This window comes from Apiospora kogelbergensis (assembly GCF_038363985.1).
Source record: "Apiospora kogelbergensis strain CBS 113332 chromosome Unknown utg000007l_segment0_segment0, whole genome shotgun sequence".
NCBI classification, from domain to species: Eukaryota; Fungi; Ascomycota; class Sordariomycetes; order Amphisphaeriales; family Apiosporaceae; genus Apiospora; species Apiospora kogelbergensis.
Genome location: NW_027117424.1, coordinates 3,715,873 through 3,738,731, shown reverse-complemented (window position 1 = coordinate 3,738,731; position 22,859 = coordinate 3,715,873). Strand labels below are relative to the sequence as shown.

General features: G+C 53.8%; 10 protein-coding genes across 10 annotated transcripts; 4 read left to right on the top strand and 6 right to left on the bottom strand.

Moving 5' to 3' along the window:
* Positions 1-139: 139 nt before the first annotated feature.
* PG998_011609 (phthalate transporter) lies at positions 140-2,081 on the bottom strand (the record flags this gene model as incomplete). Its single annotated transcript, XM_066878425.1, has 8 exons — positions 140-175; positions 246-834; positions 908-1,044; positions 1,116-1,126; positions 1,184-1,306; positions 1,368-1,377; positions 1,435-1,738; positions 1,963-2,081. 8 exons carry the CDS (start codon positions 2,079-2,081, stop codon positions 140-142), a joined length of 1,329 nt encoding a protein of 442 aa, XP_066727479.1.
* A 2,605-nt stretch (positions 2,082-4,686) lies between these two features.
* On the top strand, positions 4,687-5,901 carry PG998_011608 (aromatic compound dioxygenase; the record flags this gene model as incomplete). Its single annotated transcript, XM_066878424.1, has 1 exon — positions 4,687-5,901. The coding sequence occupies one exon, from the start codon at positions 4,687-4,689 to the stop codon at positions 5,899-5,901; it is 1,215 nt and encodes a 404-aa protein (XP_066727478.1).
* A 1,419-nt stretch (positions 5,902-7,320) lies between these two features.
* Positions 7,321-8,129, top strand: PG998_011607 (carbohydrate esterase family 5 protein; the record flags this gene model as incomplete). The annotated part of the gene is made up of 2 exons (XM_066878423.1): positions 7,321-7,887; positions 8,007-8,129. The coding sequence occupies 2 exons, from the start codon at positions 7,321-7,323 to the stop codon at positions 8,127-8,129; spliced, it is 690 nt and encodes a 229-aa protein (XP_066727477.1).
* Positions 8,130-10,727: 2,598 nt separating this feature from the next.
* PG998_011606 (uncharacterized protein) lies at positions 10,728-12,183 on the top strand (the record flags this gene model as incomplete). Its single annotated transcript, XM_066878422.1, has 2 exons — positions 10,728-11,911; positions 12,021-12,183. The coding sequence occupies 2 exons, from the start codon at positions 10,728-10,730 to the stop codon at positions 12,181-12,183; spliced, it is 1,347 nt and encodes a 448-aa protein (XP_066727476.1).
* A 330-nt stretch (positions 12,184-12,513) lies between these two features.
* Positions 12,514-13,734, bottom strand: PG998_011605 (uncharacterized protein; the record flags this gene model as incomplete). Its single annotated transcript, XM_066878421.1, has 3 exons — positions 12,514-12,945; positions 13,229-13,423; positions 13,555-13,734. The coding sequence occupies 3 exons, from the start codon at positions 13,732-13,734 to the stop codon at positions 12,514-12,516; spliced, it is 807 nt and encodes a 268-aa protein (XP_066727475.1).
* A 694-nt stretch (positions 13,735-14,428) lies between these two features.
* PG998_011604 (mpv17 / PMP22 family domain-containing protein) lies at positions 14,429-15,061 on the bottom strand (the record flags this gene model as incomplete). The annotated part of the gene is made up of 1 exon (XM_066878420.1): positions 14,429-15,061. The coding sequence occupies one exon, from the start codon at positions 15,059-15,061 to the stop codon at positions 14,429-14,431; it is 633 nt and encodes a 210-aa protein (XP_066727474.1).
* An 818-nt stretch (positions 15,062-15,879) lies between these two features.
* Positions 15,880-16,494, bottom strand: PG998_011603 (uncharacterized protein; the record flags this gene model as incomplete). The annotated part of the gene is made up of 1 exon (XM_066878419.1): positions 15,880-16,494. One exon carries the CDS (start codon positions 16,492-16,494, stop codon positions 15,880-15,882), a length of 615 nt encoding a protein of 204 aa, XP_066727473.1.
* Positions 16,495-16,532: 38 nt separating this feature from the next.
* On the bottom strand, positions 16,533-17,177 carry PG998_011602 (uncharacterized protein; the record flags this gene model as incomplete). Its single annotated transcript, XM_066878418.1, has 1 exon — positions 16,533-17,177. The coding sequence occupies one exon, from the start codon at positions 17,175-17,177 to the stop codon at positions 16,533-16,535; it is 645 nt and encodes a 214-aa protein (XP_066727472.1).
* Positions 17,178-18,730: 1,553 nt separating this feature from the next.
* PG998_011601 (uncharacterized protein) lies at positions 18,731-19,015 on the bottom strand (the record flags this gene model as incomplete). The annotated part of the gene is made up of 1 exon (XM_066878417.1): positions 18,731-19,015. One exon carries the CDS (start codon positions 19,013-19,015, stop codon positions 18,731-18,733), a length of 285 nt encoding a protein of 94 aa, XP_066727471.1.
* Positions 19,016-19,642: 627 nt separating this feature from the next.
* Positions 19,643-22,560, top strand: PG998_011600 (uncharacterized protein; the record flags this gene model as incomplete). Its single annotated transcript, XM_066878416.1, has 3 exons — positions 19,643-19,733; positions 19,818-20,196; positions 20,256-22,560. The coding sequence occupies 3 exons, from the start codon at positions 19,643-19,645 to the stop codon at positions 22,558-22,560; spliced, it is 2,775 nt and encodes a 924-aa protein (XP_066727470.1).
* Between the last annotated feature and the right edge of the window lie 299 nt (positions 22,561-22,859).

The following is a 22,859-nucleotide window of genomic DNA, read 5'->3' as shown; positions in this document are numbered from 1 at the left end:
ATGGTTTCGCTTATTATGTAGCTATCTACACATGTCTATTGTCACTCTCTCCCGAGCATACTCTCTTGGACCTATAATGACAAGCGCTTTGATTCATAATGAGTTCTACCGTCAAATATCCCTTTGAAGCAAATCCTCATCATAGAGTATATCGGAAGCCGGGTTGATAACCGTCCTGCATGCCAGTGAGTCAGCGACGAAAAGTAATTAATAGACAGGCCGTGCATGCACGAAGCAGAACGTACCTCGTGAGCTTCCAGCTCCTTCTCCCCGCGATCGGCCTTCTTGTTGGCGAAGTAGAAGAACGTGTCGACAACACAAACGAGGATGATGGTCAAGAGGCAGCACGCAATGCACGCGTATAGACCCGGCTTGTAGCCCGTGGCCGCATCTTGCTTTCGGAACACCAGACTGCCGGCGATACCACCGATGCCGCCGAGTCCGACCAGCGTGGCGCTGCAGAACGCGCGCTTCCACTGCCCGCGGATGTTGTTGGCCTGGTAGGCCATGGCGGAGGGGATGTTGGAGTTGGCGCCCGCGGTGACGAGGAAGACGCCGAAGTAGCGGACGGCGGGGTTCTTGTGCCAGCCCATGATGGGCAACCCAATAAGGCAGACGACCATATTGCAGATGATGATGGGCCCCCGCACGCGATACTTGTCGCCCAGCCAGCCCATGAGGAACATGTAGAAGCCCGCAAAGGCGTACGGCGGCGCCACCAGGCACTGCGCCGCGCCCACCTCGAAGCCCAGGTTGACCGTCAGGATGATGGGCAGGAAGTACGCCAGCGCGTAGGTGATGGTCGTCGTGTTGAAGAAGATCAAAGCGTACGCCCTGTTTTCCCATCCCGAATCGTTAGCTTCGCCCAGTTGCTTTTACGTGTGTCGGGTTAAAAATGTCGACCTACCAGATCTTCAAGTCGGCTCCGGCAGCCATGAACCGCTTGAAGTCGAACTTGGGTGTCTCCGCATCGCCTCGGTCCGCGTTAACGCGCTTCACCACCAAGCTCGCTCGCGCGCTCCCAGGAAGTTCCACGAGACCCGGCTGGAATCAGGAAAGTCGACGAGGAGCCAGTATCCGCCGATGCCGAGCAAGCAAGTAATAAGACCTTCGACGATGAAAATCCCTGTGGCACTTTCTGTCAGTCAAGTGAGCCGGGAGCTCCAGTGACGAGAGAACCTACAGCGCCATCCGGCGAGACCGGCTACTCCCTTCATCTGCATGAGGCCAAACGCCAGGATACCTGAAAAGGCCGAGGCAACGCATCCGAGGATGTAAAAGAAGGAATACCTTTTCCCAACCTCGTCTAGAAAGCCGTTAGTCAGTGTCAAGTTCTCCCAAGTCATTTCCCACCCAACGCTACTCACATCTTGTATACTGTAATAATTTCAATCGTCAGCAAGTAATGATTCTCATAGGAGGGAGTCAGCTTACCCAAGTACTAAGCAGATAGACACAAGAAGGGAAGAAGCCGGCCTCCATCACACCTAGAAGGACGCGCAATCCAGCCAATTGCGCCCAGTCCTGCACAAAGCCCATGCCAATCATGACGCAGCCCCATAGCAGCGTGATGAGGGCCAGATGGATCCGCGGGCCGATCCGGCGGACGATGACCGTCGACGGCGGCTGGAAGAGGGTATATGTGACGAAAAAGATCAGGGTGATGATGGAGTAACGGTCGCCGATCAGCTTTAGGTCTTTGTCCATGCCTGCGATGTTGGCGGCCGAGAGATTTGTTCTACATAAACGCACAAATAGCGTTAGTTATTGAGCACCTCATCGACAAACAGGCGTATCACGCGTTTTGTCGCATAGTTGGAAACCTTTGACTGTTCGTGCGCGCGGCGGGGAAGGAGGAGCGACTGACCTGTCCATCAACGACACGCAGTACATGACCCCGACTGTCGTTACGAGCCGGCGATCGATCCTCTTCATGATATTCTTTTGTTCTTGGGGGTGAACTCATTTTGCCAATCATCTTGAGTGCTGCTGACATTTTGCTCGGAATGCGCCACGTCGGCGACGTGGTCGACACTGGCCTTTTCGCCATAGTGTTCCTGGGGGGTGTAGTCGCGAGACATGATGCGCTACTCTTGAGTCCAGGGGGAAGAGAAAGGGATCAAAACATATACTGGGTCCAAAAACTCAATGGATTGCCCAGAGGAAAGTAGATTGACAAGTCAAACAGAAAGAAGGGTCTCACACGTCTTATCTATCTACCTTTGGGGGATGACAGCATATGTACAGCACATCTGAGACCCCCGCGAGCGGTCAAAGGGGATGGACAGCTGTGGTGTTACACGGAACATCCGTCATGGGAACCCGACAGTGGGGACTTTGAGGATGCGGATGCTTGTCCCCTCCCCCAATATCGGAGACTGGCGCGGAGTTGTTGATGCATTGCATGCTACCCTGTGCATCAGTCCGCAGCTAGTCCTTGGCCGAGCCGCTTTTTTGAAGTCATCAGAGCGAATGAGAGCCGTCGCTGCCAGAAGAATCTCCGTTCGCCAAGGGTTATCTCGTGCCTAGCGTCGCCGTGCAATGTCAATCTTAGTTGTATATCGAACTCTGAAAAGCACTTTGCCCTTGCTGCGTCCCGAAAGCTTGGTCGCCAAGGCTCTTGCCATGCCGGGGAGTACCGGTCGCAGTTTCCTGAACTCTTATACCCTGCGATGCGGCTTGCTGCAATTGCGTAAGCGTAGACCGGCTCTGCTTCTCAGCGTCCATATCCAGAGTCCTATGTTCTTTCACAAATAGCGATGATGGCATATGGGAGCAACACTGCTTGGGACATTCATGCCCCCCGCTGAGAACGGCAGCTCAAAAAGGGAAAACCTGGGGTAAGTGCTTGGCGTGCGGGGAGACATTGGGTCATCAACGTTGCCTCACGGTCTTTGTGGGGTTGGCTAGGCTCGTACTGGAAGTCAAGCCCGGCATGCCTCGAGCGGAGGCAGGGGTTCGTGTTTGGATATCGTAATTCCGCATACGTACGTCGTAGTAGCCGCAGGGACAATTGACTTTACGAATCTACAAGTAGAAAGGTTCGAAAATTGTAGCCTAGTTGGCGAGTCAGCCGCCCAACGCCCAGCACCGGGCGCTCTCCTGCTGAACATCCCTCGTGGGAGGGTTGGTCTAGAACATGTCAGCTCCGAGATGCTGGGTATGAAATCTAACCAACGAGCCGGTGGGGAGTCTGTTTAGCTGCAGTTGTGGCTTTCACCAAGTCCGCGAATGGAATGAGAGGGTTGATGGTAGTATTTCTTGCAGTGCTGCATGATGTGTCTTCGCAGCTTCCTTGTTCGGCAACCGGCCAACCTGACGATCTTGTGATTGGCAATTAGATCCAGGTTTTAAATAGCGGTAGGCAATAGCCTGCATATGGCGCCCCTCCTCCATGGCCAGTGACCACACTCCTGAAGGTTTCGGCTATCTTGCCACGATATTGTTGGAAGATATATCTTATATATCTCCATTGCGGGGTTAGGATGCGGGGGTTGCGGCCAACGTGGCTGGCTGTCTTCGCGACGGCGGGAGCTGCTCCCTGGGAAAGATAGGCGAAAGCTTCAGGGTGTAGCAAATCGAGTATCCGACATATGGCTCCTGACTAGATCTCAAAGTACAAGGAATAATGGTTCGCGCAACCGGGATTGAAGTGCGACTGGCACTGGGGACAGACGCTACCGCAGCTGAGATATTCGCCAATGGTCAGCTCGTGGCCGCAATTGCCGCATAGAACCGCCTGAGTGGTAGCTTGTTCGGCCTTGGGCCAGACTTGGGGTGGATGGCCGGCGAGGGCTTCATGGCAGCTGATGCAGGCGTAGTAATCACCACAGCATTTGTGGCGAATGGCGATGATGTCGCGTTCCGAGTGCCAATGGGAGCATTGCGTTGACGGGCTGACCGAGATGCCACGAACAGTCGGCCCGGTGGTGGTGGTGGTGGGTGTAGAGACTCCTGATTGGGCCATTTATCTTACACAGTAACCACGTGGGTTTTGTAGGCGAACAACGTTCGGTCGTAGAATGAACAGGAGTCGGTGTACTTGGAACGGTTCGAGATCTTGGGCATTTTTCGTTGTTGAGGTTCTCCCCAGATCTGAAGCGCGGGGAAAACGCTGCGTTCCACCGATCGCATGAGATGGCCCAAGCGCCACTACGGCGCTACGGCACTTCAACACTTCAGCACTTGCACTTGCCAACCGTTCATCTGAAGTATTGGCTTGCTTGATGGTGAGTATAAATGGCTCGAGTGACTTCTCCAATGTATGCGACAATGGTTAGTTCTCTGACCTCGGTGAAAGAGAAGGGCGATGCGACCGAAAAGAAGATGCCGTTGTCGTTGCCTGTCATCCGAGACCAATCAAGAACCTCATATTACCCATTGGCTTTCTTAGCTGGTCACCGAAATGCTGGACCACCACTGACTGAACTCTACCAGCCAGGAGTAGCGTACCAGCAACGCAATACGAGCTTGGCAATGGCCTGAAATTGCCGCCGCCAAGCGGCGATGATGTTAAAATGTAGATCTTCAGGGGCGCAACCGCTGTTACCTTTTCCTGTGGGAAATTCACCTGTTCGCTGAGACAGACGAAGATGGATTCACTTCCCTTCACAATTAATCACTATACGCAGTGAACAGTAGCCAAACAATCCAAGTTCGTGAAGACAACGTAACATAGCAGACGACATGGTCAAGATCAGTCTCATCGCAACGGCACTCGCCGCCTGCGACGTCGCAATGGCCCATCCCGGGGAGGACACCGGCGCTGGCCAGATCAAGCGCGACGCCGTGTCGTACAACCATGCCCACCAACACATGCTCAGAGCCATGAGCGGTTGCGCCAACTCCCCTCCGGTGCTTGCTCGTCAGCAGCGCGCCGTCGCACGCCGGGCCGAGACTGCACGACAGCTTCGCGAGAAGCGCGGCATCTCCCACCCAATGAAACGCGACGAGGCCGATCTCAAGAAATGGGCGGGCGATTCACACAAGGTAGATGCGAACTATGACCCATCCACGCCGTCGAATATCATCTTTTCGGGCAATGCATCGTGTGCATTGGTCGAAGAAACCACCATCGGTCCCTACTTCGTCTCCGGGGAGCTGATGCGCACCAACGTGTCGGAAGGTCAGAAAGGCGTACCGTTGCACCTTGACATCCAATTCATCAGCACGTCCAACTGCAGCCCCGTCAAAGACATGATCATCGACGTGTGGCATTCGAACGCGACGGGCGTGTACTCTGGCGTGAACGCGACGGGCCAAGGCGGGCTGGGCAGCAACTTCTGCCGCGGCGTCCAGGTGAGCGACGCCGAGGGCGTGGTCGAGTTCGACACCGTCTTCCCGGGCCACTACGCCGGGCGCGCGAACCACATCCACATCCTCAGCACCCGCGACGCCAAGGTGCTTTCGGACAGGAAGACGTACGAGGGCGGCGTCGCGACGCACGTCGGCCAGCTCTTCTTCGACCGCGAGCTGGTGTCGGCGGTGGAGCGCCTGGAGCCCTACAAGGGCAACACGCAGCAGTTCATCGACCTGCTCGAGGACGGAATCGCGGAAGCCGCCGCGACGTCCGACTATGATGTCTTGATGGACTACCAGATGCTTGGCGGCGCGCTCTCGGACGGCGTGCTGGCTTGGATCACCGTCGGCGTCAACGTTAGTGCCAACTACAACGATCAGGCGCCGGCGGCGGCCCACTTTACGGGCAGCAGCAGCGACTTAGCGGGCGGGAGCAGTTCCGCGCTGCTGTCAACGCCCACGACTACCTCGGCACCTGGCGCCCCAGACAGCGGTACGCCAGCGAGTAGCTCGACGCCGGCCTCAGGCGCGGTGAGGCGATCTTCTTGGCCGTTGATCACGTTCATGTCAGGATGGTCGGCGCTATGTATGCTCCTATTCTAGGATGATACAAACATCAACGACTTACCTGTTTCGTGATTCTTTTGGGTATACCTGTAGTAATGACATAACTTACACTGGAAATCGTTCATGATGTGAATCTGATATCTGATATCCCGAATTGAGTACCTGATCCGTACAAGAAGACATCAACCCCCGCTGGGATAATCTGGATTCTCGACCTCTTCCAGATGTCCCGATGCACGCACTAACCTCCACCCGTTCATCTGAATCAAATCAGCAGCTGTGGATGGGGCCGACTGCCTGAAACAAGATTAACGCTCTTGCCCTCATTCGGTATAAGCCGCGAACCGACTAGAAAAAGGGGGTCTAAGATGATTGCCAGGGCTTGCTTTTTCAATGTTCCCACACTGAGCGATTCAGTCATCGCGCCATCATCGCATGCTCGTTGATAGGGCCTGGATCTGATATATGATATCCCGATGTTGATTTTCTTCTCCTTTACCTGCACAGCTGACAGTCGCTGACAGGGAGATAAGAAAAGAATGACAGCTGGTTTCTTCTGCTGGACAATTGACAATGCAATGGTAATGATGGCGGGCGGATGCATCTCCGCTAGCCAATGGGTGCAATCAACTGTAACCTTGTTAGATACAGTAGCATTGGGGCGCGGGTTGCTACTGTATCGCGCTGGGGTGCAGATTCGGGTACCCTATTTTAGCGCAGGGACGCACTGCCATTGGCCATCAACTGCCATTAGCTTTCACCAAGATAGCCGACGACGGCGCCACCTCTTTCTTCCTCCTCTTCTTTTTTAATCACACCAAAAATGGTGGACGTTTCAGGAAGTTGCTAAATGCGCCCAACTGCGCCGTACATTACACATTGGGGAATAGAATCGCCGTCGAATTTGCTAAGTGAATGACGGGTCATAAATCGTCAGCACTCGGGCTCGAGAACACATACCTTGTGGGTGGATGTGGCCCGCCTCCCCAACCCTTGCTGCTGGGGGACTTCGGCCGCTATTGGAGGTCCTCTTGCCACGCTACTCACGGCGAGCAAGCAATAGGGCATAATCGCGCAGGCTAGGCTGTCGGCGATATGGCTTCTTCCTTCTGCCCGCATCGGCAGTGGGCCCTAGAGTGTCTCCATCTACCAGGGGCGCGGATGCAGGTGGATGGGGGTATACACTCCGGATCAGCCTGGTATTCCACTGACAAACTTTCAAGGATGAAGCTTTTAATCTCCCTCGGGGTGGGGGGGCCAAAAGAATAGATATAAAGACATACTAGATCGTCGTCTTTCTGATCAGGTTCGTCTCCTACCCAGGCCCTTTGACTCAGCATCACCAGTCCTAGACTTACACATTCTCTAATACCTAATCATCCCACTCTGCTGATTTCCACCTCGGCCCTTCCACTCCCTCGTTCTTCTTTCGAAAAAAAAACCCCGTCGCCCACCATGCACGCCAATGCCCTTTTCTCCCTGGTCTCGGTCCTGGCCCTGAGTGCCCACGCCGCCCCCCGCCGCCGAGGCGACCGTCGACAAGCGCGCCGGCGCCTGCAGCTCCTACACCATCATCAACACGCGCGGCACGGGCGAGATGCAGGGCGAGTCCAGCGGCTTCGTCGCCATCAACCGCCGGCTGACGGCCGAGGTGCCCGGCGGCAAGGTCTACAACACGGTCTACCTGGCCGACGCGAGCCAGAACTCGGCCCTGGGCACCGCCGACATCGTCAACAAGGTCGCGTCCACCCTGCGGACCAACCCGGACGAGTGCTTCATCCTCCAGGGCTACTCCCAGGGCGCGCCGCCGCCACCGTCAACGCCATGGGCCGCTTGACGGGCGCCAGCTTCGACGCCGTCAAGGGCGCCTTCCTCATCGGCAACCCCATGCACAAGGCCGGCCTTGCCTGCAACATCGACGTCAACGGCGGTGCGACTACCAAGAATGTCAACGGCCTCTCCGTCTTCCTTGGCTCCATCCCCCAGAACTGGATTTCCAAGACCATGGATGTTTGCGCTTTCGTAAGTTCTGCTTTTTCTCATCCATAAGGAATCCGCATCCCCTTTTGCGGTCTTTATTGCTATTTGTGGATCTTCATGTCAGATAAAAGCTATTATGCTAACCACGTGAAAACAAACAGGGCGATGGTGTTTGCGATACTGCCCACGGAGTCGGCATCAACGCCGTTCATCTCACCTACCCCACCAACGCCGGCTCACAGAAGCTTGGCGTTGAGTTCGCCAAGAAGCAGCTGGGCGTCTAAACCGGGACCCCCGGCAGGTAGATGGTCTCGTTTGGCTTCAATGCTGAAGGGAATCAGGGGGTGACTAGCAGTCGCGACCCTAGTGGAAGGGGCTTGCCACTAATCAGGGGAATCGGAAAACTAGTAGGTCTCGACTGGCCACATAAGAGTGAAAGCGACGCTATACTTGCACATTCTATACTGTACAAAGCATTAGAGAAGAAGAATATATGAATAAAGACGTACATAACTATCACCGAATTCTATCGTTAGTGGTTCACGCCATTGAGTGTACGAGTTTTTCCATTTCCGCGAGCGGATCTCGTCCCACACGAAAGCTGATAATTCATTGTCATTGGCGTGTTTTATAAGTACCGTGTCGAACGCCAGATGCCACCTAATATGCCTTAGTAGAGTAGCTTCTGTATCAGTAATGCCGCCGCAATTACACAGCCCTCGCAGGGGGACGTGGTCACCGTGCCCAACTTCAGGTCGCAATTACCGCCCTGCGCCATGGCGTTCGTGAGATTCCCATTTCACACCATGCCACCGCAGGACCAGTCATCCGACGCCTCGTGATTATGAGTGGCGCACTGCTGCACACATTCGTCGATGGCTGTCGTGTTTCATTTCTCAGCACCGTCACCACCCGAGGTTATCCCGTCGCTCTCGCAGTGAAACATAAAAGTGTAGGTGATGGTATAAGTTGTAGTATTTCTCGTCGATCCCGACGACGTGGAGCTGAAAGTCTTGTTAGTGCCGTCGATATCCGGACAGTCGAGTGCCAGGATGCCGCTCATGGCGGTTGCGAAGGACGCGGTGGATGTGTCGGTCGCTGTACTGGCTGTGGTGTTTGTTGCGTTGGGAGATGCTGCTACATCTGGCGGTTTCGTACCAGCATCAATCTTACTTAAAGTAGTTTGTGTCACTATTAGCTGGGACTCAACCACGACTTGGATCACACAATCAAAGCATCGAAAATAGACGTCGCTCACAAGATCTTGTACCGACTACCAGCAACGCCGCCGGCCACAGCACCAATATGCACAGCACAAAGATAGCAAGGATGATCCGGAAGTCCCGCTTCCGCATCCTGCATATTCTCTGGTTACTTCTACGAGACACAGACGCTGGTGTCGGAATGGGCTGGTTCAGCAAAAGCTCTGCAGGCCCGGGGCGACTTATTTCAGAGGCATCGTGATATGCCACTTCCAACCCCGGCTGCGATTCACGGCGAGTCCCCATGGCGTGTGGTTGGGTACTACTCGGGCATTATCTTGAGATAACAGTGAGTCATGTTGATGTTACGATTTCTCTCTCCTCCGCCACTGCGCGAAGGCCGACGCAGTTCCTTCGCCAGGCAGGTCGCTAAAAAGCTGGGGTTCCTCTATCTCCATGACGCCCACACACGTGAAAATCTCCGTTGCAAGCGGTGTTCCCGTGACGCAGAGGAAGATGCCTGACGAACGTTTGAAGTTTATCAATCCAAGTCGCAAAATAGAATAAGGGCACGAGCAACTGGCCGATAGCTAAGAGCAAGGAGCATGTGGCACAAAAGACATGCTTCTACGCCAGTTTTGGATTCCGAGGATTTCACAGAGGTACTGGGGGAAATACGTCCTTTCTATGTTTCACAAGGATTAGTAATTTCGGATGGAACATTGTGCCGAGTAAGTACAGTTCCACACATGATCCTACAAGAATATCGATATTAAGCAGACAGTCGAAGTGGCACGGTGTCTTCTAAAGAACACTCAACACCTTTTCTATCACACGCGCTCTCGTTAGTCTCTCTCATAAAGCTCGGGAATAATTAAATAGCAGAAACCATTTCTAATAGCTGCCGAGCAGTCCGCCGAGCCCAATTGACGCACACGATGCGGAACGATGACGGCGCCTTCCAACCGTCCTGGCCCCGTCCCCAAGATTACTTCCACTATAGAAATAGCACTTTACCATCAGTTTATGGACGAGACTGCCATGGATAACTATAATGTTCTCATAATTGCTACGTCACATATTAGCGATAACTACTCTCCCTCTATCTAACTTTTCTTCAGAACTATAAATCAGTTTCAATAGAGTAGCACTCTAGCTCTACAGAGTTGATCACGTAAGGTCCAGATGTGAATCTATATTTCTGGGATGTTCCGCCGGCCGGTCCCGCTTCTTAAACTCATGCGATGCAGGTGGCTGTACGTACGTCATGACACCCTCACCTACGCTTTAATTTAGACTGAGTAACACCGAGGAATTCTAGAGTGGCGGTAAGAAGCCTGTAAAGAGGTGTTGTACATTGAGGCAGGCATGACTGTCTAAAAATATCCACCTCGTAGACCCCATAGAATAAAGCCCTATGGCATGAAGCAGCACAATGACTGCAGTAACGCGTAGTTGTCATGCAAGTCTGATTCAAGGATATTTATAGGCTATGTAGAGATTATCCTTGTACGCATCTACGGCATATATCTTTATAATGAAGCTAGATGTTTTATATAATGTACACATACAGTTACGTTGAACCTAGAGCAAGATTCGTCGTGAGTTCAATCCATATATTCGCCGGAACTACCCCTACAGGCTCTTGCTGAATAAGACATTGGGAGTGCAATAGACCAAATGGACACCAGACTTGTCGATACGGTCACTACGCAACTACTCGAATATATGGGTAGTGATCGGTTTGTTATTCAGGCACCCCTTTTATATTTCAAAGAAGAGTTGGTACATATCGCTCAAGGGGTTCGGGAGAAGCTCGCAGGTGGAGAAGAAAGTCTGCTGTTTGCCATGATGGCGAAAAGATGCCGCGAAGAAGCAACCAGGTCTGATGGCACCCTACAATTCGACCTTTATCGAGAATCAGTCCGGGGGAAAGAACATACTGGGCCTGTGGAAAGGTCTAATGTATACGCTACCTGCATCACTAATCCAGGACGCAATACGAGGTTTAGAAGTGAGCAAGACGGAGAGTTATTGTGGAAGGAGTCATGGTCCGGATTTTCACTCGTCAGCTATCCGGCGCCCCTGCTTTTCAACCCCGAAGCAAACACGCTGTTCCAAGCTTTCGACTTCTACTTCGATCAGAAACCGCAGTATCTCTTCCGGACATATGACTCTGGGAGTTATGGACAAAGCGACGAGGACATAGTGGCCTCACCAGCCAGGGCGGATCGGATTCTAACCAGTAAGAAAGACATTTTCTCCCTAGACGAGAACCTCGGATTGTCCATTGTGGATAGACACATGAACCCTTGGAGGTGGAAAGACTACACGAGTCCGATTCCCGACAACTTCATGTCGTGGACCACATCTTTACTGTACGCCATCCAATACGCTTTGTACAGGCGTCATCGTTACGGAAGCAACTCGGCAGATATCAAGATTTGCATGATAGATACCCGGAGGTTTCACGACAAGCAGTTCATCCACGCCAAGCGACTTCTCGAGGCCTACTATAAATTCGTCAAGCGGGACGATATACGGCACTTCTATGATACTCGCTTGCTGGTCTACATATATCAGTTCGGAGAGTATCTTTCCCAAGGGGAAGTTTATCACGCAGGACGATCGTGCACCGTGTCTCTGGCCAGTCTGGAAGACAATGGGCTGCTTGAGATGTACCCCGAGTTCGCGGATCCAAGGGGCCATGCGACGTGGGCAATCAGGACCCTCGAACTTCGAAGCCTTTGGGGAGAGCAACAAAAGACAAGCGAAAAAGAAATGCGGGAGGCCCTTACGTTGGCGAGAAGCTGTTTTGCAAGTTTCGACGCTTTGGATGTTGCGGTCGTTCTTCTAAGCTTCAGGTGCCGTGAGCTTAGGCAGTCGTCTTGTAAGTTTTGCGTATTCCCCAAAACGTTATGTCTGCACCGGCAAAATCTGAGAGGAAGCAGCAGAAACCGGTACGAATCCTAGCTTGCACGAGAACAAGGTGGAAGAATGGGCCCGAAAGCCTCAAGAAGTCCGACAATACTTTGCTGCGTTAGAAGTTGTGAAGTCGAGAACTCAACAACATGGGTGTACGACAGGCGCTGTTACAGACGAAGATGTGATTCAGTCGCTCTTTGAATCATCTTGAATTGAAGGGGCTTATGTGTACGCTTAACTTAAGCAGCACCTTCCTGAGTTAGCTTCAGTGCTCCGTTGGTGGGAGCGCAGCGGCTTCTTTCGCGGGGTAATTCCTTCGGCGGGGTAGCTTTGCTTTCCCCATGCCAAAGAATGAGACATTGCTAGCACATCGCACTCTAGTAGAAAACCAGAACAACAAAAATGGCGACGACAACGATGGCAAGACTGATCATAACGCCCTTAGTATCCGCCGTTGTGGGTTGCGATTTTATAGAAGATTGGATTGCATAGCCAGGGGGCCGTATCTATCCTCCTCGGAATATCTTCACATCCTGTGTTCCTACGTAGTATCTGAAGTGTACCCACGCCTGAGCAGTCCGTTCTTGAAGGGCCCGCACTGGCCCGAATGGAAGATGCAGGGACACCTGCCAACGTAGACGCGCGCGTCGGCCATGGTATGGTTGTAGTCGTTCCAGGCGTTGCCCTGCACCGCGCCCCTGCCCTCGTCGTCTTGGTTGCCGCCACACTTGGCGTTGATGTCGGCCACGGGCACCGAGAAGGTGCTCAGCATCGTGCGCTTAGGGTGGTGCGAGTAGTTGCACCAGCTGGGTAGATGGACGGGGGCGTGGTCAATGAGTGTGATTTTGGAAAAGGAGACAGACAAGGAGGAAGAGGGATCATGGAAGCGAAGGAAATTCGTATACTGACTAGAGACTGGCGTCCCCGGCGGTGCACCAGATTCGGGAGCATGTATTGGCTTCGACGCGAACGGCTATTGGACAGTGTTAGGAATGTCCCATGGGTATGTTACGGACGTAAGGAAGACGCGATACCAGGGAAGGGAGTGGTGTGGGAAAAGCGTACTGGTAGGGCTGGATTGCTTGTCATCGCTGACCAGATCGCGAATTAGACACTCGACCGAATTTTGCACCGGTCCAAAATCATCAAGGCAGTTGACAAGGTTTCCCTACAGGCAACAACCACCCTACGTTAGTAACCTTCAGTTGGAACCGGCCTCAAGCTCCTGGAGGCGAAACATTGCCTAGATTACTTACACCAGGTGCAGGGGTATTGGCCTTTGCACGCCGGACCAAATGCGGCGGCGAAGCAGCATCGGCAGGCAAGCCGCTATTGTCGTTGTCGTGCCGAGGGCCCACGAAGCGTTTCCGGGGCGGCGCGCCTGTCTTGCACTGGAGTTGTTCCTTCATCTCATAGTGCGGCATGCGTTTTTTGAGCTCCCGTTCGAAATCCTATTGTTGGTGTGTCACCGCCACGGGCAAACCGATCAGATGTTGCTATTGCTGATGGGAAAGGGGGAAGAGGGCAAGGAGAATCGTCTTTCCACATCAAGACGTGGGGACTACCTGAGAACACGACTTACACGAGACTCTCCGTGGTAACTAAACTCGGTTCCGTCGTCAAGGGTATAAAAGAAGGTAGTTGTCCCCATTTGGAAGCTGTCAGCGTAGGACGTGTTATCGCCAGGCGTGCTACTGCGCGTCCCCACCATCTTTGGCATTGCGTTCATGTCTACCGGAGTAGGAATGAAGTCCTTTTCCATGGTGGCTAATACCTGTGCGGCCAGCCCCAGAATGAGGGAGAGCAAGACTAGGGGACCCATCCTAGACGCAATGGGAAAAGGGGACTTGTCACGGGTGTGAAAGCGTGCAGACAGATGAGGTCCTGGGGCAGAAGGCCAAGTTACTGGCGGGAGAAGGAGAAGTTGAGGGATAAGAGAAAGACATTCAACAAAGCAACAGGCCTTTATAGAGAAGAGAATGAGTACATATCACACGAGGTTGTGTCACTTTGCTTGGGGTAATAACACGAGATATACTGATCGATAGAAATGAATCAAAATGCGATTGGTGATACTATCGGTATAGATATGAAGCGCATGTCTACTTCTCAATTTCAAACTGAGCTATCTGTGTCATTGGTCGTCACATTCAATCAATTCGGCTCTTGTGCTGATAGGTGGAAGAGTCACATAATGCGATGGAGTGGATGAGCCCATATATTCTTTAGCATATGTTGAAGTTTTTGGATGTCAGCCAATAATTGCACGCAGCGACTGCTTGAAACCACACATTTCAGATCGCCAGAGTTATGGGTCGTGCACTGTCGCCCGTCTTCAACAGCGGAAAGAAGACGACTCAGCGTTGACCATGTAGATCACCATCCGACCAATTCATTACCCACTCCCAATAGATCCGTCCTGTACGCCATCCAATATTGCAGATCCCCCATTGTTTTTAAACTCTGGCAGCAACCAGGCTCATGTAGATGCCCCAGAGCAGCCCGACGAAGTTCAGGAAGACGATACGCTTCTCGACCGGGATGCAGGCAAAGCTGATGATGCTGGCGAACGGCCAGATCTTGTAGCCGGCGACGATCAGCGGAATCGTCTCGTTGCGGATGTTGTAGCCGATCTGGCCCAGGCCCTGGCCCTTCAGGAAGCCCATGAGGATGAAGAAGGCGACCGTGTTCATCAGCGCGCCCAGCGTGATGCAGTCGATGAACCACTTGGCCATGGTGTTCTGAATGTTGAGCTTGGGCTTGCCGCCGTGGCCGGCCGCGTCGGCCCCGGGCCCCGCGCTCTGCCCGACGTGGGCCTCGGTCATCTTCTCCATCTCGTGCTGGTTCTTCTCGACGTCGTTGGGCGCGCCGCGGCGCTCGTAGGCCGGGAAGCTGCGCTCCAGGAACTGCTGCCACACGTAGTTGGGCGGGCAGGTCAGCAGCGTCAGGATGACGAAGCGCAGGAACTGCAGGTGGTCGAAGGCGAAGGGCTTCTGGCCCTGGTAGGCCTCGAGGAACTGGGCCAGGACGTTGGACGTGCTGGAGAGCGCGGCCGCGGCCAGCGTCGCTTTTACCATGGCGGAAGGCATCTTTGCTCTTAGTGGTGTTGATCTTTCTGGCTCGTGCTGTTGGCTCGTTCGTCAATCGGGCGGGAGATGGTGTGATAGGCGAGGGCGGCGCGGATGGCGATCTAGCATCGAACGTCGAGAAATCGATGGAGAAGAGAGCGAAAAGGTCGATCGCGTGGTCGTTGTCGATGAATACTTAGACGGGAAAGGAGTCGGGCGTCCGGGAGGGAATTGGCCAGGTCATATGTGTGAAATGCCCGGTGTGTGTCTCAGGAGATCGACAACAACCAAGGTTTCGGAATAATGTCAGTTTAGTGGAGTTTGGTAGGGATCGTCGGGCTTGGATCTATCAATCTGGAGGTGATAACGGGTGCAGTCAATCAGAGGAAACCCATTGATAATATCCGTAGGGACTTCGTGAACTGCAGTGCTGCGGGCGTGGTGCTCCAAATGCCAATTGCCGCGTCAGCCAGTTGTCGCCGACAAGATTATTTGAGGGTCCTGGGGGCTCGCAGTGATGTCAGAACGAACATGGATCTCGCCCTGAATCGCGACGGCAGTTAGATCTTGGCGGAGGGTGGGACCTAGACGTGTGTGATTTTAGTGGTTGTAGTGGCACAGTCCCGCTGTTTCACTCCTCAACAGCGCCAAAGACGCCTAATCCCACAGGTACTGGCCAATTTCACTGGCTGCTGAACCACGGCCATTTCAACGGTCGCTCTCAACCAACACACAAGTTATTCGGGAAGGAAAGGCCAACAGGGCAATAAGCTATACGGTAATTTGTTATTATTGTTATTCTTCTTCTATTGGTATCAATCTAGCCTTCGGCATTACTATTAATACGAGTCGACCCTAGGCGGTGTCTTGCGGTCGACGCGGATGGTGTACTTCTGGTCCTCCACGCTCAACAATGTCACCTTGACGTCCCAGCCGGGGACATCAAACGAGCTGACAGGAGCGCGTGCAAGAGACTTGCTTCCCTCTAGGGTCAGGGACATGGCGCTGTCCTCCAGGTCGTCCAGCCGGCCGGCACAACCGCCCGAGCCGGGCGTGGCGTCCAGGACACGGATGGGGCCACTGCCGCCGGCCGTACGGGTGTTGACCTCGGTGAGGATGACGCCGGGGGCGCAAAGCTCCTTGTCCAGGCCAGAGGCGATGCGGACCTCGGCGATGAGGGCGGTGGTCTCGCTGCCCGCGATGACGACGGCCTTCTTGCCGGCGCCCTCGACGGCGAGGGGCGTGAGGACGTGCTCCGTGCTGCCGACCTCGAGGACGCAGTCGACGGCCTCGTCGCCCATCCAGCCCAGGCGGTACTTGTCCCAGGCGAAGTAGTCGGGCGCCGTGCCCTGGTTGTTGGCCATGACGCTGTAGGGTCCCACGTACAGGCCCGTGTAAGAGGTGAAGGAGTAGTAGTCGGGCAGGCAGAAGGTGTGGCCCGTCTCGTGGACCATAGTCGAGGCGAGGAGGTCCCAGTCGGCGGCGCCAAAGGTCACGAGAAACTTGGCCACCTTTGGCCCTGGCGCGTGGAGATGGCGCCATCCGTGGTCTGGGAGCGGGATATGTAGGACGCGGCGCGGGCCGTTGGTATTATGTAAAGCGCGTCGTACCCGGATGGGGGCGCGGCGCCCTTGGCCATGAAGGCGTCGAGGGCGTCTTGGCCGTAGGTGTCCTGGCGGTACCCGTTGCCCATCCAGTTGTATGCGGCGGCCGCCTTTGGCATGCGGTAGTATGTCGTGGTATCGGCCGTTATGTTGAGGCTCAGGTGACCATAACTGGCCTGCGCATACCACTCTGCCGCTTTGGGTGCCATGCTGTCGTACGTGGCCTGGGCCACTGCTCCGCCCTCGGGCTCCATGGCATCCGGGAAATCCACGAAGATGACGAAGCCCTGTAGTGTCCCCGTGGCCGGGACACAACGCTCGCCGAAACCGAAGCCCATGCTAAACATGAAATCCTTGGGGCTCGGCAATCTGCAGGTCGGCGTCCAAATGTAGTCCCCGCGTTCCGGGGTGGTGGCGTTGCCTGTGTCGTTGCCCGACATTTGCGAGTCGTCGATTTGTCTTGGAATGACATGGCCTGCTGCCGTGGCGGCCTGCCAGACGGAAGACAGGAGAATGGTGCCTAACGCCAACATGATGTCGGATGGTGATGATGCTATTATGAACGAGGGCAATAGCTCTATTATTACTTAACGAGTGTAATGAATGGTTGGGGAGGCAAGCGAAGAGGAAAGCGTGCACGACATGTTGGAGCTGGCGGCCACTACATATACTCAGTGACATTTGAGTGTCTCCTGATCCGATTGACAGCAATCGTGCCTCGGCCGGCGCGGCATCCCTCAAGGGGATCTGGGCGGGAGGCTGAGTCTCGGCTCTAGCCCCTTAGGCGACCCCATCCGTCCATCCTTTTCTCGTATTGGCATCTCTGGCCCAATGGGGGTGGCCGAGAGGTGGAGCAGAGCGGATCTTGTCCCGAAACCTACCCAAGCCAGTTGCCCAGTTCATCCAAGCGACCCGAAATGCCGGCAATGCATTGCACCTCTTATCGAGTCATGCAGCATCGCAGAAATATCTATTTACATATGCTCCCTCCTTGCCTAGGTATTTCCATTGGAAAAATGTGTAATGCGATCTAGTTTACATACTTTTCCTTGAGGTGGGACCATATGGAAAATTCTTTTATTCCCCTGGATATACGATATTTATTAAACAGCCACAGCAGCCACAATAGCCACATCCATCCCGTCGGTGCCACCTCTTCTCCCTTGACGAACGGTGAGTTTCACGATGTGACATTCTTCCTTTAAAGAGAACTTCTCGAAAGTCCAGCCCGGGTCTTGATCCATTTCCGAATGCCGGCAACCTCCTTAGCGTTAGAGCCCCTGCTAGCCAATTATGTAACCAGGTCCAAGCAGGGATCAAACGTTATGTAGAGTTGGTCTCCTGCTTCCCACGGGTTTGTTTTCCGCTAGATCGACCTCGTGTGTGTAGGCCTAAAAAATACTTCGTTCGACGGCTTTAGCCACCATCAGAAGGTATGAGTCGTTTTGGTCGGCAGGCGCCTGATTCCAGGTCACATACCTCGCTGAACTTCTTATCTATATCCACAGTCTGAATGCACGATTTCAATAGCGCTGCAAGGTTTGTCAGCCCCATACGAGAGCCCTAGCTTCCGCTGTCAAACTCCCAGACAAGTGAAACTAGAGCTACCTGTGCGTTTTGCCTGGGGAGTAATGCGCAGACACTGCACGCCTCCGACCCCTCCGAAGCGAGGGATCAAGCGAAATGTACTCCAACGGCCGTCCAGCTAGCGCGCAATCCCCAAACAGACCGTGGATTCCGCTGCGACCTTTCCCATCCATAGTAGAGGCGCTGTCTCATACTCAGCGTCGACATATTCTATGTAAAGTCGCTGGTATCGAGGTCTTTATAACTCGGCCTGCTTGCTACTGGCTATCTTAATCGTTGTTGCCCTATGTTATACAACGAGATAAGGTCACACTATCCTCGCGGGTCCTTCTGGTGAATCACTGATGGTCAACTCGAATCAATTTATAATTTATCTGCTGGACCCAACTTGACATGTGGTATATATTGCAAGCTAGAAAACTCTCTACATTCTTTACTCTGGTGGCATCTCTACATATGCTGTCTACTGACTTGACCACATTGTCCTCTATAAACTCTATTACCAGATACCTCTATCAACCGAAGGGTACGTCGGGACACCCCTGGCCTCGAGGGACCGTCCATAAGTCTGTGGATTGTACATTATATACTGCGTTCCGATGCCATCGAGGTGCTGTCGCGGCCAACCGTGCGCGGGGTTGCCGCCGCCGGCATAGTAATAGTAGTAATTCGAACCCAGTTGGCCATCCCACCCACGCGGAGCCTGGAGCAAGTTGGATCGTTGCCAGTACGTGCGCTCGATGTGGTTGTACCCTGGGTAGTGGCCATATGGGTTGCTGTACATTGTTGCTACTGGGTTGTCTGTAACTTTTGGTATAAGTTGTTGTGCTAGCGTTTGGCTTCAGTTGAATGGAATTGAACTCTTGACTATGCTTGCTTGGTGTTTTGGTTGATACACTGGAACTAGAGAAAGGCATTGGTAGTTGAAAGCCTGATTTATACTGGTCTTGACCTATGGTTATTCCTGTATGACTTATATGTTGCAAAATTTGAATCACGTAGTCATAGTAGGTCATACTTCTGAGTGGTATCCAAGTTGGACGTCTCTACAGCTCAACTTGTAGAGACAATGAGCCATCCAATGCCCCCTGACCGGGTCACTTCTTGCATTTAGAGACTACAGAAGAAGGTGGGATATATGGTTGTACGTCACACACATAGAGAATGGCGCTCTTGAAGGAGCTGGTTTGTATGTGGGAGTCGTTCTATACGCAAGAGCATAGAATCCATACTAGTGGGCGGAGGCAAGATTCCCCGACGAATAGAGGGGATCCATGCCATTCGGATCTTGCCGAGCCCCACTTTAATCCAACGACATTGCAAAGTGCTATTGAGGGGCCGTCGACGCTTCATCGATCACAAATCCCCCACGCACCCATTACGACCACGCCATTCTGGAGGTATTTTCAACATGGCCAGCGAGACGGCTGATCCCGCCCAAGCCGCATTGGCGGAGCGCGAACGCGGCAACGCCCTGTACAAAGCAGGTAACCTGACAGAAGGTGTGCATCCCGTACCCGTTTCACCCAGAACAATACGCCAATCATCCATGTTGTGACTTGCGAGTTACTGACGTTATCTGCCAGCCGAGTCTGCATACAACCAAGCAGTGCGCCTTGCCCCGACGGACCCTCGGCCACTGTCCAATGCAACGGCAGTCAAGTTCGAGATGGGTAACTATATTGGTGCGGCCATCTTTTGCGAGAAGGTGTTGATACTCCTGCAAAGTAAACCTGATCCTGATCTCGAACAGAGTGTTCGTGTACGGATGGGCAAGTCGTATATGCTTGCCAAGAGGCCCGCTCAGGCCGCCAAGGCGATCGGCGCGCTCCCGGAAGCCAGTGAGGACAAGCGCCAGATTGAGCAGTCGATCCAGACCGCAGAAGCCACGGAAAAGTTGTTCCCTGATGCCGCTAAGCTTCGGGGTGAGATAAGGGACAGGATTTCGCGGTTCAAGTTCTCACTGTAAGTGCCTTTGCCTACTACTGGACCTACATTGAATGCCTGCTCACCCAATATTCTAGACAAGACGAGCCGGTGTACGATCCGGTTGGTCATGATGACCCGGAACCCGAGTTCAACCTTGAGATGGCCAAATCGAAACAACCAGACTACTCCTTCCTGTTTGCCGGAATTGGAGACGCCCGAAACCTCTTCGCAACGCTCATCTCCATTGGCTTGATCAGTTCAACCTCTCCGCATCTCGGGCGGACCAAATACCATTTCACTCTGCTCGACATTAACCCGACGGTCTTTGCACGCGACTTGATCATGTTCCGCTTGCTTTTAGACGCAAAGGAAGCATCCACCGAGACGAGATCAGAAACATTAGTTGCTCTCAGCTACCTGTTCACTGCGGCAACCATGCCGGCATGGGCCTACTCGAGAGTTCAAACAGCTATCAGGGGCCTTCTGGAAGAGCTTATGGCGGATGACATTCATCCCGTCTTGAAAGCTTTCTACATCAACACCGCACACCGAGCACAGATTGAAACCCACCTGCAGAACTGGCAAAAGCAGCCTCAGGACTGGTACACCACCACAGAGTTCCTCACTCACGTACAAGGGAAACTGCTTGCCCTCAAGACAGGAAGAATGCTTGGAGAGAGGCCTGACCAGGACAACGGCGCACCTCCAGGGTGCCAGTCGGGTAGCCCGGATGTTCTCGAATATGAGGACCTTGGCGTGATGCTGCCTCACACACACCTCTTGAAGAAGCACGAAAGCCGACTTGTAGAACTGTTGAAGGAGTACCGGAAAAAGCGCACGCCGGGCAATAAGCGGAGCCTGGAACAGTATATCCAGGAGCAGTGGAAGCCAAATCTCACGTTGATCGACTTCGAACTGGAGAGGAAGCGAACGTCCGCCTCCACCCCAAATATCTCCTTCACCCCTCACAAGACCGCTGCCCTCTTATGGGGCAACCTTCCACCCGGAACCCTGGAAAAGACAGTGAGCGGTGTTCTGCCACACCTAGAGGGATTCTTCGACTGCGTCGCCGGATCCCTGTCTGCAATCATGGACCATGGCCAGGCCAAATTCGAGGTCGTTATCGGCGATATGGTCAGCTACTTCGAATCCGCCGAGCAAGGATTGCTGAGGAGCGAAGCCCACTCCAAACTCCCGGGCTCAACCGCCTTCCCCGACAGATTTGACCGCATTCACATGAGCAACGTCCCGGATTATGTGGGAGGTGCCATGGCCACCTTCCTACACGCCCTGCCGATCTTGCGCCCCCGAAAGACGTCAGCGGTGACCTCTAATGTCTTGCGCAACACCAAAGTGTGGCCCACTCACGACTCCTTCCTGGTCGACAGTCTGTTGCTCGCCGGCCGCGCCAAGGCGGAGAATACGTTCTCGGCTGCCCTCGTACCCGAGTGCGCCCAAATGGAGAAAGCTCTGGAAAGCATGGGCTCCGTCATGGTCTTCTCGATGAAGTGGACGCGCCAGTCGACCAAGGCCCTGGAGTGGTCCAAGCTGATGCCGCGTCGAAGTCTGGAGCACTGGCTGCATGCGTTGTTCTTCCGGTTATGTTTACCATTTCCATGGGTTTCTGATTATGATAGACGGGTCTTGAGACCGCTCAACCTGACGACCCTCTTCCGGCTCGTTTCGCATCTGTTCAAGATGGGCTACCCTGCTTACTGGCTGTCTAGCATTCTCAACGATCTAGCTAGCGGCGAGGTCTCAAGCACCGCGCGGCCGCCGCGAGCTCCCATCACAGACGCAGCTGAGGCGAAGAAAATCCACCCCTCGAAGAACATCTCCATGCGACCCTTTGCCATCGAGTACAGGGTTCTGCTTTCGCTGTGGCAACGCCTGCTGCCCTTCGGCCTCCTACTCCAAGAGGCAGTGGCAAAGCAACTTCCAGACCCGTCCACGATCCGGGAGTTCAAAGTCAAGTTCATCGACATCAACGACGCCTTCTTCGATGCCGCGGCCGGCGAGGCGAACCCGCCCGACGTTGGCACCATGTCCTCGGTCCTGGTATTCTGGAACCGCACCGTGAACGGGCAGGTGCCTGGAGAGGGCAAGTTACGCCAGTCTTTGCTGGACGAGGAGTCGGTCAAGTCCAAGTCCTTCCTCAAGTCACGGCTCCAAAAGGCAGGGCGGCCTGAGTCGGAGGACACGGTGCATGTTGTTTCAACGGCGCAGTGGAAACGGGAGGACAGTACGGTGTCGTTCTGGTTCCCCGGGGAGGTTATCGAGGGCATGATGGCGGGACAGGATGAATGGGCCGCTTGCATCTGGAGTACGGGCTCCTGGACTGAGACTGCGTCGGTGCTTGTTGGGCGAGAGACGGTTGCGGCTGGGGATACTTGGTGCTGATAGAGGCATGAGTATTTCATGGAAGGTGTCACTTGAATGTAATTATAGGTGTGGCATCATGGCGTAGTAGTAGAAGTAGGTTAGCAAATGAATTAGTATAAGGCACTATCTAAGAGGAGTAACAAAAGAAAGAGAGCGTGCTACGTTGTAAATGCACCAGGAGAGGCGCAGCATCGGCGCTAAGCGCCGGTGCTATTCTCCATACTAGTCCCACGGGTATATCCGTGTCACCCCATGCGACAATAGATATGCACATTTATGGGACGACAAAGGGGCCCTAAGCCTTGGTTTCCAGTGTC